At 40.1% G+C, this 18,315-nt stretch overlaps 1 protein-coding gene across 1 annotated transcript in view; it reads left to right on the top strand.

Moving 5' to 3' along the window:
• Nucleotides 1-3,683, top strand: part of TNFRSF11B (TNF receptor superfamily member 11b) — a 79,490-nt gene extending 75,807 nt beyond the window's left edge. Inside the window, exon 5 of the mRNA XM_069220653.1 lies at nucleotides 770-3,683. Coding sequence (XP_069076754.1) covers nucleotides 770-1,146 — 377 coding nt within the window. The 3' untranslated portion in view covers nucleotides 1,147-3,683. The remainder of the gene's footprint in view (nucleotides 1-769) is intronic.
• Nucleotides 3,684-18,315: the final 14,632 nt, after the last annotated feature.

Genomic DNA, 18,315 nt, shown 5'->3' with positions numbered 1-18,315 from the left:
CAGTCATCCGCGACCCTGGCGGTCATAGACCGCCAGGGTCAGAATGACCCCCTATATGTGCAATTTATTTAAAACAACAAATGGAGAGGACAGAGTCTTTTTTGCAGCTTTCTCAAGTAGGACGCGGCTTCACCTCTTGCTTTTTCAGTTTGTTCCAGATCTTACTATTTATTAATATTGTGTACCTAAAGCGGCACATAATGGTATACATAAGTTATTTATTGAGAGGCAGATATATTGTGCCAGGTTTTATTCTTTTATGTCACTTCTCTTCTTAAAATAATAAATTGATATCATGCTCAAGTGAGCAAAAAGGAAATACCATGAACAAAGGCTTGCAAATATCATGTCAGGTATGTAGTCAGCTTGGAAACAAATTAAACATAGCCACCGATAAGTGTACTCTGAATGATTAAAGTCGAATAAAAGATGCATATCTACTTTGTTGAAATTAGCACAAGGGACAGATGCATTTTTAATGGGGTGGGAAAACCTCAGCATTGGTGGAGCGGGAAAGCTGATGGGACCCAGAGACTTCCACTCTGGCAAACTGCAAAAGATCCTCTAAGTATCAAATAGGAGCAAAGTTATGCGCATTGCATGTTAATCAAAATGAGTTAGCACTTTCATAAACCTCAATATGTGTGTAGAGCATTCTGGATAGGCATAACTCTACTCGCCTACCGAGAGAAGTTATATCTGTATCATTGTAACTATCCCCAGATATTAATGAACAGTACTCATTGTCTGTTTTTTGTTTTTAATGCAGACATTGATATGTGTGAAAAGGAGGTGTTCAGTCTCATCGGAACCATGAATCTCACACTGGAGCATCTTGTGGCACTTAAGCATGCTTTGCCTGGAAAGAAACTAAGACAAGGGATTGTGGAGAAGATCCCGGTGACCTGTCCTTCTGCAGGGAAAATTCTGAAACTGCTCAGCCTGTGGAGGACGAAAACGGGCAACCCTGATACAATCAAAGCACTGCAGCGTTTGAAATTTAGAAAACTCCCTGAAGAATTGGGACAGAGACTAAAGAAACTGGTTAAATTCCTTAATGGCGCGAAAATGTACAGATTATACCAGAAGTTATTCTTGGAAATTATTGGAAATCAGATGCAGTCACTGAAACACAGCTGCTTGTAACTACAAACAAAAACTATTTTAGTGGACGCTTGAAGTTGCATCTGAGTATTTTGCCAGGTTGCTGCTTGGAGTGTGTACAACGTATTCTACGAATCTGGCTAGAATGAAAAAAACAGTGGCCTTGAAGAAGTTATCGTTTTTTTCTGCTTGATTATTTATTGAAGAGTATGTGGCAGTGTGAGCTATATACATTTATATTAGGTCTCCTGGGTGGGGTGTAATGTGGGGCGAGTATTTATAAGTATGTTGGGTCCTTGTTCTAGTAGGCCTTATGGACAATTTCAAGTGTCTTGAATTTGAACCTGGTATCCACTAATAGCTAGTGGAGAGTCTTTAGGGCTGGTTTGGAATGGTGTAATGTCATTATTTGGGCACATCTTGGCAGCTTGGGGGCTTAAATTATCCCCATGAGGACATTGTCTCTGCCCGTTCTATTTGAAAGCTGTTCCCTACTGACAACCCCCTAAATGTTTCCTTGGCCCACGGAATGTGTCATGTCCCACCTAGAATATTATAAAGAGCTGAGAAACATAGACATAGACATTGAAGCAAGTCACAGGCGCAGGCTTTGGTTTTTAAAATGACTTATCAAATCGCTCCTGCCATGAAGTCCCTACTCTGACTTTTAGAATGTTAAAGGACACAGTTGGAAACATTCGGAATTGATCAGAAAATATGGAACCACTGTAGAGCTCCTTGATTAAATCAGATTGTCCAGCCCAGGCAGCCATACCGATGCCTCCACCTTCTACAGCTTGATGGCTTTTTTCAATGCAAGTCTATATGATTTAGTAGGTGGCTTCGTAATATACAATGTTCGACCCTCAAGAATCTCCTCCCTACCCCACTCAGAGTTTTTAAGTGCTTGGTACACAGTGAACATCATTCTCTTTACATCAACTTATGCACTTGCCTCAAAGACAAAAGTCAGAGGCCACCTCAACCTGTTCAATGAATCTGATTGTCTCCATTCTATCAACTTTTAACTTGTTAGCACTCTGGAAACGTTGTTTAGTCGCAAACACATGATAGAGCAGAACTAAATAACCAAGGCTATGTTAAAAACGCCCTAATTTCACCAACTTGCTGTTAGTTACAATGTTGAATTCTGCTAAAGCAATGACAGCCAGTAAAACAAACAGGGCATTTTACGCATAATCATCCTTAAACATTCCTGAAAAACTGCTTCCAACAAAAAACAGAGAAAACATGGAAGGTGAAAGTGTGACTTGTGTATTCACCGTTAATGAAATATTCTCTAAAACTACATTTTGGAGGGTCATACAGAGTGAGACATACTCTTTGTAACATGGCCTTTACTTGATAGCTCTAGGCCGGTAAAGATATTCTAGAAGTATGAAAAAAGAATGCATAAATATACTTATTGTAGACTGGAACCTACCATTTTCCTAGATTAACAATGTTTACTCACAGGAAACCCACATATACTCAAATACACTCCCAAGGTCAGGTAGAACATATGTGCATTTTCATCTTTTACTTATTTCCCATTCGCCCCTAGAATATATGAACTTTTTGAAACTTTTCAGCAACCGATTTGTTCACTTTCTCACTAACACTAATTGAATTACTTAGGCATATTTAGTGGTATGATTAAATATGGAAATTGGGGCGGAAAATCATTGAAAACTTTTGTGAATATCCACGATGTCACAACTTGAGGATCTTCATCATATTGTCAAAGGCACCGCATCACTCCTCTATTTGGAATGCACGTGCGAATTGTGCAGAGATATTTTGCTGTAGAAACTTCAATCTGCTGCTTGAAAAATCCCAATTTTTCATTCTCATTCTGGGAATCAAGATTTGGGAACCTTATGCATGATTTCAATGTGTTGCAATCATAAATGCCGATTATGACAGTAAGATATTTTATGATTCTGAATTTTGGCGAGTGATTTCACAAATACGATCACTCTATCTGCACCAACTAATTAAAATTCAGAATTTAAACAATGATATTGAGAATAATCTTGTTTAAAACAATAGGCAACAACATGGTGGCACATCCAAAAACACATCCAAAAACAATGCAAACGTTAAAATTGAAATTTTTAACAAATAGATTTAACTTTTTGGCGGGGTTTTCAAATTGACAAACCAGGGCCTGAGTTTGGAAGAACATACTAGTAATCCTGATAAAGTCGTATTACCTGGACATGCATTTTATAACTTCATTTGCAGCTTTTATTTTTACTCAAACTACTTGTATATAATATTGCCACTAAAAGTAAATATTAATGGCATCAGAATCAAGAGATAACTTTTATCTTTTAGACTGAATAAAGAAAGAATCACTGTCACACGGCACAAACACAATACTATATATTCATGTACATATTTTGCTATGTGTTTTGAATCTGTGTAACAGACATTAATGTATTTCATAAGCTATTTTTGTTCATTGATGTTTCGTCTGTCTATTATGTATGTATTTGTTACTGTTATATTTTTATAGAAGTTTTCTTATTTCGCCAAAGAATTAATATTGTGAGAAATGGAAAATAAATTATTTGAAAGAACGTTGTTTCCTCTTTGGAGTGCACACACAGCAATGTGTAGTTTCCTTCAAACTACATTTATTGTAATTTGCATGACTTATGATCCTTTTCCTAAACTAAATAAGTGCCCTGATTTCCAAATGTCTCCTTTGCTCTGAATGGCTAAATGAGGCTGCTCACATGAATAAACCAGAGAAGATATTTTTCCACTCCATGCAGCACACCATAACTAGGGATCGGCCTTGCGAGTGTGACCTCGCATGGTTCCATAGGAGAGGATGTAGAGAGGTTCAAGAATCAGCAGCCTCTAAGTACTTCCTAAAGACTTTGGGCCTGATTACGACTTTGGCGGAGGATATTACTCAGTCCCAAATGTGACGGATATCCTGCCCACCACATTACGAGTTCTATAGGATATAATGGACTCATAATTCGGTGGGCGGGATATCCGTCACATTTGGGACAGAGTAATATCCTCCGCCAAAGTCGTAATCAGAACCTTTACGTCATCATTCTTTACTGACCTGTACAAAGAGTACAGGAGCCAAGCGTGAGCTAGCCCACCCATCCATAGCCACCATACAGGAAAAGTTATAAAGATGTCAATGATTGGGTGGGAAATGGCAGATGGACCGGTTGGTAGAGAGCAGCTGAAACAGGTCTCCAGCTTCAGTCATTATTACATACAAAATGTTGGGAAGGAAAAGGCCTCCATGTGGTAATGGATGTGTACCCCTGCCCTTACTGCCCAAATCTACTGATATGCATCTCCCTAATGCTGTTTTTTGTTATCGCAGGCAAACACATATCATGCGTGTGTCCTATGAAATAGGCCTATCTCATGGATTGGGGTCTTGCTGCACCAGGAGGGGACCCCGAAGCGATACCCTCAAAGTGGTGAGTGGCTACTGCCTTCACCAGGAGTTAAGCAGTACGAGCGCAGTGGTGGCAGCATACTGTGTAGTGATCAGTAGATCTTTTAAACCTGTGTCACTGGAGTGAGGCCTACAGACTCACTCAGTTAAAGTACCTCTGCTGTGTGCTTACCTCACACATGGCCTCCTACATCAGTTTGGTGTGGAGCTGTGCAGCACATGAGTGGTGTATCTGCGCTGGGTATAAGTGTGCGTGGGGAGGTTACAAAACAGGGATAATATAGTATTGAGCAGTGTGTGCATGGGAAATGTGTATGCTGGGTATATGTGTGACTGTGAGTTGCAGAGTACATGAAGGATACAGTGCATGGCAGTGCATATTGGCTGTATACATGCACTGGATCTTCGTGTGCCTTTGAATGGTACAACACATGGAGGGCCCTGAGTTCCATATGGGGAGACCCAGGCCTGCATGGTGAAACATGGAGAGGAGGTAAAGGAATCTCCCAAAACAGAATTGTGTATTGCTGCATTCCTGTAAACTGGGCAGGACACACACAGGAGAGGGGAGAGCCTGACTTCCACTGTACGTTGTGCTCTTTAGTTCAGTGAGAGGTCACATAGAAAGGGCCTGGGCACATCTCAGGAAGAAAATGGGGTTGATAAAAGAATCAGAAAGAGAAGTGCTGGGGCCCTGGGCTAACCTTTTGGTACACATTTCACCGTGGCTGTCATCCAGGCGTGAACTCTAGTTACTTCCATGGCCTGTATTGGAGGACTATCACCTTTGGAGTCACTCCTTCTGTGACAGACTGCTTTCAAGAGGAAGAGGAGGCAGATGAGTGGGCACACCCTAACATAAACATCAAAGTCTCAGACTCTAAACTGCATTTGGTCACTGGAAATGGACTATGAGAATGGGAGCTTGAGACCTCAAAAAGTTTCATCTGCCAAGCAGCCAGACGGGCTGTGTGAAGAGGGGAAGCTGTACAAGACTTCTTCCAGTGAGCAGGACTGGGGGCCAAGTCCTGATAGTCTCCCTGCTAGGTGAAGGGACATCACCCAGGTAATCAAAGACCACCTGCCCTAGAGCCTGGAACACCAGTGCCTGTCTGCTTGTGAAGATCAGTGTTGCCTGTGAGGGAGAAGAAAGTGTTGGAGGGAGCGAGGTCCAGTGGGGAGCCCTGTTGAGAGCACTCACTTTGTGAGGTGAGAGGAAACCGTTGCTGCACCAATTGGGCCATTGCCCTTGTGCAGGGTGAAGTTGGTGACCCTTGCATGCCAGAGGAGGGCAGCCATGAACTAACTCCAAACAGAAGGAGACTCACCATTTAAAGGGTGTGTCTCCTTCTGTTTGGAGTTTAAACACAGATTGTGAGCTGGAGAGTAATAACTAATTGATAATAACATGGGAGTATATACAATTTAGATGGTTACTGTGAGAACTTTTGGGTTCTCCAAGGATCAATTTAATAAAATAATTAATGGCAACTCCAAAGGTACAATCATTCTATCAACCAGTAACAATGAAAAATGGAATAAGCCATTGAACCTGAAAAAAAAGGTGATCCAAACAGAATTACATTTGGACTTTATGATTGAGTATTGTAAAAAGTGAATCATTCCAATGGGACTTCAGGTTGAGAATGAGCCGGATCTCTTTGTAGATAGTGAGAAATTCAAAGAAAACTAGACGTTGTTAGCAAATAGTTGCTGTCAGGATTGGATGCTCCTAATGATAGTTAATTACAACATTAATAGTATTTAATATCACTGAAATATTTGTATGCAAATGATTCCTCCATGAACGTTGTGTGCTTTACAGCCTAATGATTGAGACAGCACAGTAAATAATAGTTTTGGAGAAACTAGAGATAGAAAGGATGGAGACACACTTTAGAGAAAATGGGGCCCTGGAAGAGGCAAAATGAAAACTGGTGGAGACACAGGAATATATAGGAGGGTACAAGGAGTACTTACGACAGGAGCGACAGGACTATTAAGTTGAGAAATGATATCAACAGATATTACTTTGAGAAACCTATGATTGAAAGTGGAGGCAATAAAAAATGGTTTCAAAATAAAGGGAGACGCTTCAAAAAACAGGTCATATTCTTTGAGACTTCATACACAAGCTCAGACTCAGAGGGAGAAAGAGACATCAGACAAGACCGTAGAAACAGTAGAGATGGAAAAGATGATGAGGCAGGAACAAGTAGAAACAATCAGTTTTTTTTAGAACCCCACTAGAGTAAACAAATACAGAAAGCTCAATGTGTAGGGAGAGGGAGAAGGAGAAGCAGAGGTATATGGATAGGAAGGGGGAAAGGGAAAGGGGAAAGGAAAGGGGAAGGGATATGGTTAGAGGAAGGGAGTGGGGGATGGAGAGAGAGAGGGAGATAGATATACCATTATCAAACTACAGGCCCAAGTAGAGAGTACATGAGAACAAGAAGCCAGAAGGAGTGGGAATAGAACATGAAAAGGCCCCAATAATACATCTGTCATCCAAACATGTAACAAAAGATGAGGAAGAGGTTTTAAGAAAAAGGTCTAGAATTTGCTCCAAGCACATGTTAACAAGTTTGAGTTAGAAAAAGATATGAGGGATCTCTTCAGGAAAATTAGTTTTAAAAAATGTCTTTATGGGGAGTGAGATGGAACCACGGTAAAACAAATCAGGTTTAAAACGTCCATCAATCTGTACACCATCAAGACATATGATGGATAAGGAAGTGCAAATGCTTGAGAAGATCATAGAAAAGGGAATAGAAGATCTAAATAACAAAAAGTTTCGGAATAATAATAACCTTTCTGTAAGACATTGAGAAGACTTCAAGAAACGTGAGACCTGTGATATTAACACCATAAGCCAGGGGATGAAGGGGAAAGTATAGTTATTATGGATGCACTAGATTGTAACAGAAGAATGGAAGCCCTTCTGACTGTAGAGGCCTAATATAGAAAATCAAGCAGAAATTAATGGAAAGACTTGGTCCAGAAAGTAGAAAGCATTTGAAAATTAGCTAAGGAGGATGAACTCATATGTCATGAAGAGTATGAATTCCTGAGCAATGAACGTTCCATAATATCAGCCCATTACAGTCTCCCAAAAGTGCATAAGGACATAAAAGACCCCATCCCCAAAGAGGCCTACTGTGTCTAGTTTAAACTCATTAACAGAACCCATAAGTAAATATGTGGATGGATTTTTAAGACTACCGGTTTCAAAATTGGCATCATATATAAAAGATACATATGATATGATACGCAAGATAAACCGCCTTCAATGTGATCCCAATAATGAATGGTTGGTCTCTCTGGATAGTGAGGCCCTATGTACACTGTAGAAATGATACAAGTGATATTACAGGTAGAGGGAGAGGATTTGTCAGCACATGCAAGTTTTGTCAGCGAATATGTTGAAATAATCCTGAAAAATTATATTTTTCTTTTTGAAAGTGATTTTTTCTGTCAAACCAAAGGTACCAGCGTGGGAGCAACCTGTGCCCCGAGTCTGGCATGATTATATATAGGAACAGTTGATGCTAAACATATATACAATGAGATGGCCGCATTTTATGAGAGTATATCTCATTGGTTGAGATTGATCAACAATGTGTTTTTTATTTGGCGAGGAGACAAAGAGAAGTTGACCACCTTTATTGAGTGTCTAAACAGTGGAGCTCCTAACCTAAAGTTCACCTCATCAATCAATGAGACAGAATGTGACTTTTTGGACATCAAAATATAGACAGAGGATGGTAAATTAGTGGCTGAATTATTTACTGAACCCTGATTGCGACACTTTGTTACACTATACTAGCACCCACCCACGTTGTCAGAAGGACAATATCCCTTTTGGCAAATTCCTCCATCTTTGTCAAAATTATATGAAGAGGGAGGGTTACAAAGTACATGAAAAATATGCTACAAAGTAAATTGATTAATAGAGGATATCCAAAAAAGAATCAAAATGACTTATAATAGAGCAAAGTGTTGCTACCGTGAGAGCATGTTTGAGAATAACATGAAAAGCCAAATGGAGAACAAATGAATAACCTGTGTATCTAACTTTACTAACACCAGTAATAAAATAGAGATTCTGGTCAATAGAAGTTGGTCATTACTTAAAGCCCCAGGTTGTGAAACCTTAGAGAAATCACTCTCTGAATATAGAAGAAATAGAACAAAAAGGAATTGACTGGTACACACCTACAAAGACAAGAAAGGGACATACCTGATGGGAAAAGACTAACTGGTAATTTCTCATGTGGGTCCTGTGCCAACTGCAGAACCAGTATAAAAAGGGCAAGATTGGATACAATAAATCCAACCCACTAAGAATGAATTTCGTAAATCATAAATATAACAGCACTTGAAAAATAGACTCGACTCCCCACTCATTGTTAGATGAGCGTCATCACCGCAACTCACTGCTTGACCTTGCAGGAAGGGGCCAACTCAGAGGCTGGACTAGAAACAAAGAAGTAGAATGCACGTGAGATGCCTGACATGAAAATGGTCACCGTGGATGATGAACACCGTTGCTTCATGCCTCATGATGGAAGGTGGGATACAATAAGGAGTATAAAAACACAGATCCAAGTTAACTTGGTGGTTAGCCAGATCACCAGACAGATGTAAACTGAAATAGGTAAGGAGATGGGTGATATGTTTAAGAATGGGGAAACAAACTCCTATAACACAGTTCTAAATGTATTAGGTATCAAACAAGGAGAAGTAAGGACTAGGACTGACTAGTGTGTAACTATGTGCGCCCTACCAAGATGCCTGATTCTAAAATGGTGAAGGCGGTTAACAGACATTGCAAATTATAATTCTGTGTGAAAATAATGCTGCAAATAGTGAATATATGCGAACGTAATGAAAGGGATAGGGGGATGCTTTTAAAAATGGGGGAACCAAACCCCTGTTGGATAACTTTAAATTTAGGGGATATCGTTGCCCAACTAAGACTAGCGTGTAATCAGGGGAGCCCCATCTAAGATGTCTGATTCTAAAAGGGCGATGGTGTGGTATGTCATAGCTTGTAGAACTTGTGGTATGTCATAGCTTGTAGAATTTAGAATTGAGGAGTGGAAGAGTGGAATCCAGCGGAGATGGACAGAGGGAGAAGAGTGTTGAGAAGCTGGCAGTTGGTGGAGCTGGATGGGGCCTCTGTAAAGAAATAAAGCTACCTTCGTGAACTTGATACAGCTCTCCGTTATTTGTGGACACGATCTTTCACTGGCGACGAAGTGGGATATATTTTTTTTTTCTTCCCCGTCTGCTCTGCTTTACGGAACACAGAGGCCTCAACGGAATTACTGTGGCAGAAGAGCAACAGAGAGGTTCCAAGAACAACGCAGAGGTGAGCGACCTTCGTGAACAGCATAAAACTGTTCTATTCAACTCTATTATTTTAAAAGGAACATTTAAAATCTCCTCTCGACGAGCGTTTCCATGGAAACTGGAAACTGTTTCCATGGAAACTGACTAGAGCTCACCCGCTCAGCTGTGTTTACTATAAACACGCGCTTGACTCGCGCTTGACTCGTTACCATATCAATGCTTACAGCGTCCCCGCTCAGCTGTGTTTACTGTAAACACGCGCTTGACTCGCGCTTCACTCGTTACCATATCAACGCGTACAGCGTCCTCCTGGCAACGCGAACGATTCGAACACCGGAATACACGAGGACTACTGCAGCGTTTCCTCAAGCACTATATTAACCTTGTCAGTATTCATATATTTTGGTAACCTGACCAGAGCTGAGACCACCTCTCAGACTGAATTCAGCCGCTGCCGAGTTTTACAGTTTCAGCAATGGATATCAGAGCCACGCATATCATAAATTCTTGGTCCGTTGTATATGCCACATGAATATCACCTTAAAATAAACGCTTTCTGTCAGCCATGCATTTTTAAAGCATTTAAAGTATTTGCCACTGACCCAATTAAACTATCTCTGGAAACAGATATTGCAAATATTCGACCTTCAGGGCCACTAAACCACTGGGCTAATTTGGAAGCACCTTTACAGTTAAAGAAGTCTTTCAAAACAGGTGTGACACCTTTAATAAAACAATTTTTCTTTCCTTGTTTTTGTGGATCGTCCATTAGTGTGATTACAATGCAGAACGTCACTGCGCCCCCCTTTTTTCTCGCTTTACCAGGAGATCCACCTATAAAGTGGCAAAAGTGGAAAAAAGTCTTTGAAAGATATTCCAAGGTCTGTGGTGCATCTCTTAGTGTGGAAAGGAAAACTGCTCTACTATTACATTGCCTAGGTTCTGAAGGACAGGAGGTTTTCGATAATCTTCCAGACATAACTAAAGAAGATCTAAATGAATATGAAAGTTGTATAGAGAAAATGGACAGACATTATATTCCCAAAATTAGCACAATACTTGAGAGATGTCACTTTGGAAGGCGAAACCAAGCCAAGAGGAAAATTAATCTGTGGAGGGATATGTTGCAGCGCTATGGAAATTAGCCTCATCTTGTAAATTTGGAACTTTGACAGAGGAAAGAATCAGAGATCAATTTATGTTAGGCTGTAACACAGAAAGAGTAAGAGATGAAATTTGGCAAAAAGATGATCCATCACTAGAGGACGTTTTGGTTTTGGCAAAGAAAATTGAACATTCTCTCAGATGTGTAGAGACCATCAAAAAGGAGGAATGCAAAAACGATACTGTACATGTAATTCAGAATCTAACGGGAAAAAAGGAAAGACCAGAAGGACAGAATTATAAAAAAGACAGAAAAAATATGTTTCAAGGGAATTGTTTTCGCTGTGGCAGAAAAGGTCACATGGCCAACGACAAAAACTGTCCCGCTATAAAGGTGGCATGCAAATTGTGTAAGAAAAAAGCCCATTACTCCAGTGTGTGCAGAACGAGAAGTGGAAAAGGCAATGTCTTTGAAGTTAAGAAAGACTTGGATGTAGGGGAAAGCAATGACTTTGAATGTGGTCAAATAATCCTACAAATTGAAGGAGAAGGTCAAAAAGGAAGGAAAGGTCCAATTGATGAAGTCATGATAGATGGGGAAAGAACCAGACTATTATTTGATTCCGGGGCCAAGATCACAATTGTTTCAATGGAATTCTATATGGGAATACTAAGAAACAAAGTTAGGTTGTTCAAACCGGATATCACACCTATTGCCTATGGTGGTGAACCAATTCAGCTCCACGGATACTTTTGGGGTTTGCTTGAGTTTAAACAAAAATTCACTAATGCAAAAATTTACGTTTCTAAGAAAGGAGACAGTGTGCTCAGTTGGTTCCACCAGAAAGACTTGGGGGTTATTCTTGATCCCAATAGTGATCCACCTGTGAAGGTAAGGGATAAAATCGTCATCAACACAATTGTGGATCAAGGAAACTCTATTAATCAGAAACTCATGGACAACGATGACTTTGTTATGAGATTAAAGGCAAACTTCCTTTGGTATTTCGAGGAAAATTAGGATGTCTTCAACACTATGTTCATCACATTCGTCTGAAGGAAGGTGTGAAACCTGTATGCAGCAAAGTTCGTGGAGTACCTGTGGCTTTACGTGAAGACATGAAATTGGAACTGGAGAGGCTGCAGAAGGAAGGAATCATAGAGGAAGTTGAAGGAACTGAATGGTTAGCGCCAGTAGTTGTAGCCTGGAAGCCAAATGGGAGTATACGCTTATGTGTGGACCTAAGAGAACTGAATAAGAATGTGATTGTGGATAGGTATCCCATACCCAATATTTCTGATATGTTGTTACTTCTACAAGGTGCAAAGGTGTTTTCTACCATAGACTTGACATCAGCATATCATCAGATTAGGTTGACTGAAGAATACAAGGATCTTACTGCATTCATCACACCATTTGGCACTTTTAGGTATACCAGACTACTGTTTGGATTTGTGTCTGCGGCCTCTGTATTCCAACGGGTTATAGAAAAGATATTGAAAGATCTTGTTGGTGTGAGAGTGTATCAAGACAATGTTTTAGTATATGGGAAAGATCAGGTTCAGCATGAAAAGAGGGTTGTTAGTGTATTGGAAAAGTTGGAAGAATTTGGATTGACTGTCAAGATGGAGAAGTGTAGGTTTGGTAGCAAATCTATAGAATATTTAGGTCATACCATAACTGGTGAAGGCATATCCCCAAATAAGGAGCTAGTAGATGCGATTGACAGACTACAATCACCATCGAATAAGGAAGAACTTATGAAATTTTTAGGTATGGCTGAATATTACAGTAATTTTGTGAGGGGTTTTGCAGAGAGGTGTGTGAATATGAGAAAGTTGTTACGGAAAGGAGTGGAATTTGTGTGGAATGAAGAGTGAGAAAATGAATTTGGAGAAATAAAAAAGGAAATTGTTAAAGCTCACAAATTGAGAAATTTTAACCCCAATCTGCCCTCGATCCTAATAACCGATGCAAGTGCAAAAGGCTTGGGGGCGGTGTTACAACAGGGTGGCCAAAAGGATGAACAAGTAGTACTATTTTTGTCACGAGCTTTAAGAGATGCAGAATTGAACTATAGTGTTATTGAGAGAGAGGCGCTTGCTGTTCATTTGGCAGTGAGAAAACGTAAGAATTTGTTGTGGGGAAACAAATTTGAGGTAAGGACTGATCATAAGCCCCTTTGTGAAATTTATAAAAGGAAAGGGGTGGATGCGGTGTCTAGCAGAATCACAAAATGGGTCGTGTCTCTACAAGATTTTGATTTTGATATAAAGTATATTCCAGGAGCACAAAATAAGGTAGCGGACACGCTATCAAGATTAGTGTCAGTAGGTGAATTGGAAGGAGAGAGAGAAACAGATTGGGATGCCGAAATGGTGTGTGGGATTGAGGAGAATGGATTTGATGAAAGTGTTGTGACAAAGGAGAGATGGCGGAGAGAATGTGAGTCTGATAGCACGATAGTGAAAGTGATGTCTTTAATAAAGGAAGGTTGGAAAAACAGGAATGAAGGGAGTAGTGAGACACAAAAATTCTGGCATGTGAGAAGTGAGTTATCTAGTAATGATGGGTTTCTATTCAGAGGTACAAAATTAGTTCCCCCCACCACATTGAGGCAGGAACTTATTTCTCTTGCTCACACAGGTCATCAAGGGATGTCCAAGACTAAAGGGAGATTGCGTTTGACTTATTGGTGGCCAGGTATGGACTCCCAGGTAGAAAGGTCAATCAGAGAATGTATGCAATGTATTATGAGTGAGAAGACTGTGAAACCTAGGATTCAGCCTATGGAAATAAGGGAACGCCCCACTCAGCCGTGGGAGGAGGTTGCCTTGGACATTCTGGGGCCTGTCCGTGGGGAAGGTTGTGAAATGTACCTATTGGTACTAGTTGATCTGTTTTCCAGGTGGCCGGAGATTAGATTTACCAGGAGCATTGAGACTAAACAGGTAATTGGTTTTCTTAAGGAAGTGTTTGGGAGAGAAGGGCTGCCTAAGAGCATTCTTACTGACAATGGGGTACAGTTGGTATCGAGGGAAATGGAGCAGTATTTGGCTGACTGTGCTATAATTCATAAAAAGTGTGCGTTATACCACCCCGAAACCAACGGCATGGTGGAACGATTTAATAGGGTGTTGAAGGAGACCAAAGCTTTGGCTAAGGTTAGTGGATTGAACTGGAAGAAAGAAGTGATTAAGAGGGTTGAAGCATACAGAGTCTCACCTCACGCCATTACTGGTATAACACCTTTTGAGTTACTCAGAGCCAGACATCCCAATACTTTGGTATCACCTAGGTGGGTCAATGACATGGAAGCAAGAACTGGGGTGGTGGTGTCGGATGAGACTTGGAGACGAGATGAAGAGAAAAAAATAAAAGCTCATAAGGAATATTTTTATCGCAGGAAGTCATCTCGCGCAACCAAAGTTAAAGTAGAACTTGTGGTATGTCATAGCTTGTAGAATTTAGAATTGAGGAGTGTAAGAGTGGAATCCAGCGGAGACGGGCAGAGGGAGAAGAGCGTTGAGAAGCTGGCAGTTGGTGGAGCTGGATGGGGCCTGTGTAAAGAAATAAAGCTACCTTTGTGAACTTTATACGGCTCTCCGTTATTTGTGGACACGATCTTTCAGATGGCTCTCAAAGGACATTGGTAACAGCAATTATTGGCAAAAGTAAGGCCCGAAGAAGAAATAATTGTGAAAGCAATGTAGAATGCATAAGTTAGCCACCGGCCTAATATGCCTGGTTTAAAAGTGACGAGGACTCAATAGCTACGCTGGAAGTGATATAGACACGGTATGCATAAGGGACCATAGTGACTATAGTGAATAATCTTGGCTTTTAAATGGTGACGGTCCTTAAATTGATGAAAACACACTCATGAGAGTAACATAAAAAATATACGAGTCAAGATGTACTCTGGATAACTATAGCACTGTAAGAAAATGAGATAGGAAACAAGGAGGGTGAACGTTGTAGTTATAAAACCAGGAAAGTAATACTAAACACATACACCCATGACCAACACCATACTTGAAATAAAAAGTATATATGGTGTTGCAAAATAGTGAATAACCGGTATGTCACACTGGAATATAGAAGCCTAGTTATTTTAAGGATCATTAATAATAAACAAGGAGAAAACATGCAGAAGTAAAACTCAGTATTGACTCTTTGTTCTACAGAATTAACTTTGGTCTCGAAGTGCAATAAAATTAACATCATTCAGAGTTGAAGAAATAAACCAGTGGAATACAGAAGAAAATGTGAAATGTATAAACAGTGTCTTCACTAATAGTAAATCAGTGAGGTAAGAATAAGAAAATTATACTACACTTGAGCCTGAAATACACTTTGCACATTTCTAATATTTACAGCACCTTTTGCAGAAGGAGACGAAGATTCATGGCACATCCAAGAAAGGGGTCTTCATCACCATGCAGATTGCATGTTTACATTAAACAAAGTAATCTAAAGTTCAGCATCTGTACATGGATAAGCAATATCTGCAACACAATCCATTTCAATGGGATTCCTTTTTATACACCATGTTACAACAGAAACTAGCATTAACAAATGAAGTGAAGAAGAGTTAGTAGCCGAATGATCCAGTGAAACACACAGGACCTATGTTTCAGTGATTTAATTGAGATTTTCCTAGTGTCGGTGTCGGAAAGACTAGATTTTATGGAGGCGAATATTATGCAGACTTTTCTTGCATTATTTTCACAGCAGCCAAGCAAGAACTACGTTTCCCAGAGAAAACAATGTTAGAACTACAAAAAGGAACAACCAATAGGACGTCTAGTATAAGAATAATTACGTTGACTGCGAACAACAAGTCCTCTTTTCTTGAAGCGAGCATTAAATAGGAGTATAAATGAACAACAAAGCAGAATAAAGGGTAATCAACATGATAAATAAGTCTACGAAACAGTCATTAAAATGGAGAAAAGTTCTCGAACGATTTAGTTGGAAAGGTCCATGGAAAAAGGAATCCTGTGTCGATGAGAGCAACCCAGCTGAATTAGGAGGAGCCAATGCCGGAGGAGGGTGTTGGTACTACAAGCAGAAAAAACAGGGGTGGTTAAAATAACAGTGGTGGAATAATACTCGCCTCCGTGTCTTTAATAAAATCTTGTCTTTCTGACACTAAGGCTAGGAAAATCTTAATTTTATTACAAGACAGGAGCCTCATATTATGCAAGTTCAAAGCATAGCAATAACAGCATCAGAGACATGTGGAACTGGTTTGCAATATAACATTCTAAAAGCATTCACATTAGACCAATCTGCAAATTAGAGAATATCCTGTAAGGAAGCCCCAGCCCAAAAAGCCAGAAAGGCCATTGCTCCTCAGGCTGATTGGGTGCCAAAGGAATCAATGTTAATTCCAGCTAAGGATATGATCCATCTAACCCAACGGGCTAAGGAAGAGGAGAAAACAGGTTTATGGGGTTTCTGGAAAGAAATAAGTAACTGGTTAGAAGAGGAGGATCTCAAATTTGCAGTGCAAGTAACATAACGTTTTAAGCAATTTCCAACACACAACTTGGGTTGAGAAGGGAAAAACGGATAATGAATGGAAGCTAAATTAGTCTTGGTATGTCTGCGAACCTGGAAAGAAACACCTAAAGGAGAATAATGGGACGAAGAAACAACTAATGCTTTAACATCTGAAACATGTTTTAATGAGATCAAACATAAAATCATAGTCAACTTTTCAGAAATTTGTTTAAGTGAAAGTGACACATTATCTGACCATGCAATGAATAACTTTAAAACCAAATAAACATCCCACATTATATTGTATTTAGGAACTGGACGATTAATAAATCTTACTCCCTTAAAAAGTTGGCAAATCAGAGGATGTTCACCAATAGGTCTGCCGTTCACTCTGTAATGTTCAGCTGAAAAAGCTGATCTATATGTATTGATAGTGCGATAAGCTCTATCTTGAGAAGCTAATAAAGCAAGTAAATTGACTACCAATGTTACATCCACTGAAAAGGGATCTGAATTCCTGTCCATACACCAGCTGCACCAGCTGACCCAGGCCAACTTGTACGCCTTTGACGTGCCAGGGGCTCATGATTGTTGGATGAAGTTGATAGCTTCCTCTGAAATTCCTGGGGTTCTCCAGGAAGCCCCAAAATCATGTTGTGTTGATGACCCAGAGGGTCATGCAATAAATCAGCAAAATGAGGGAGCCAAACAGGACGATCCGTTGACATCTCAAAAAGGGTTGGATACCAAGGTTGTGCTTGCCAAAAAGAAGTTATGAGAATTAGAGAAGACTGTTGTCTGGGTGCCTGAGCAAGGACTCGAGGGATGAGAAGAAATGGAGGTAAAGCATAAATAAGAGTTTATGGCCAATGTTGTAGGAAAGCATCTGTAGTTAGAGCTTGCGGGTCTGGCCTCCAACTGAAAAAGGAAGGAATATGAGAACTGAAATGAAAGATATCTATTGACATTTTGCCAAAGATGGAAGTAAAACGATTGAACACTGAAGGGTGCAGTTGCCAATTGCTTGAATCATGAAGGTGTCTGAAGTACCAGTCCGCTATCACATTCAATTATCCTGGGAGATAAACTGCTCTGACTGAGATATTTCGATGTAAGCAATACTCCCAAAGATGTTTTGCAAGAATTGCTAAGATCTTGGATATGGTGCCTCCGAGACGGTTGATATATCTGACAGCAGTCAAATTGTCCATTCTGAGAAGAATGCTGCAGCTTACTCTTTCTTTTGAAAAGGATCGGATAGCAAAGGAACCTGTAGGCATCTCTAAACTGTTTATGTGCAAGAAGGAATCCTTCTGATACCATGCGTCTCCAGTGGAGAAATGACCACACCTTGTGCCCCAACCAGTCTGACTTGCATCAGATTCTTATACAAGATTTGGGACGGCAGAGAAGATTTTTCTCCCGTTCCGGGCATCTAAGTGGGTCAGCCACCAAAGGAGCTCTTCCCTGGACTCTAGGTCTAGAGAAACTGGGTCAGAATAGGCAAGGCCTTTGTGAAGATGTCGTATTTTTAATAATTGAAGAGCGCGATAATGAAGTGGGCCTGGAAAGATCGCTTGAATTGAAGAAGTGAGAAGTCCTACAAGATGGGGAGGGAGGGATAATGAATGACAAATTTTATTTTTTATGACATTGACTTTGTGCTGAGGAAATTGAAGGATAGAGCGAGTAGTGTCTATCAAGAAACCCAGAAATTCCAATAGCTGAGCTGGAACAAGGGCAGTTTCTGGACATTGATGAGGAAAACTATACGAAGAAGGTTTTGACAAAGATGTAACTGAAA

Source organism: Pleurodeles waltl, chromosome 2_2 (genome assembly GCF_031143425.1).
Source record: "Pleurodeles waltl isolate 20211129_DDA chromosome 2_2, aPleWal1.hap1.20221129, whole genome shotgun sequence".
Taxonomy (NCBI): domain Eukaryota; kingdom Metazoa; phylum Chordata; class Amphibia; order Caudata; family Salamandridae; genus Pleurodeles; species Pleurodeles waltl.
This window is presented reverse-complemented; position numbering and strand designations above follow the sequence as displayed.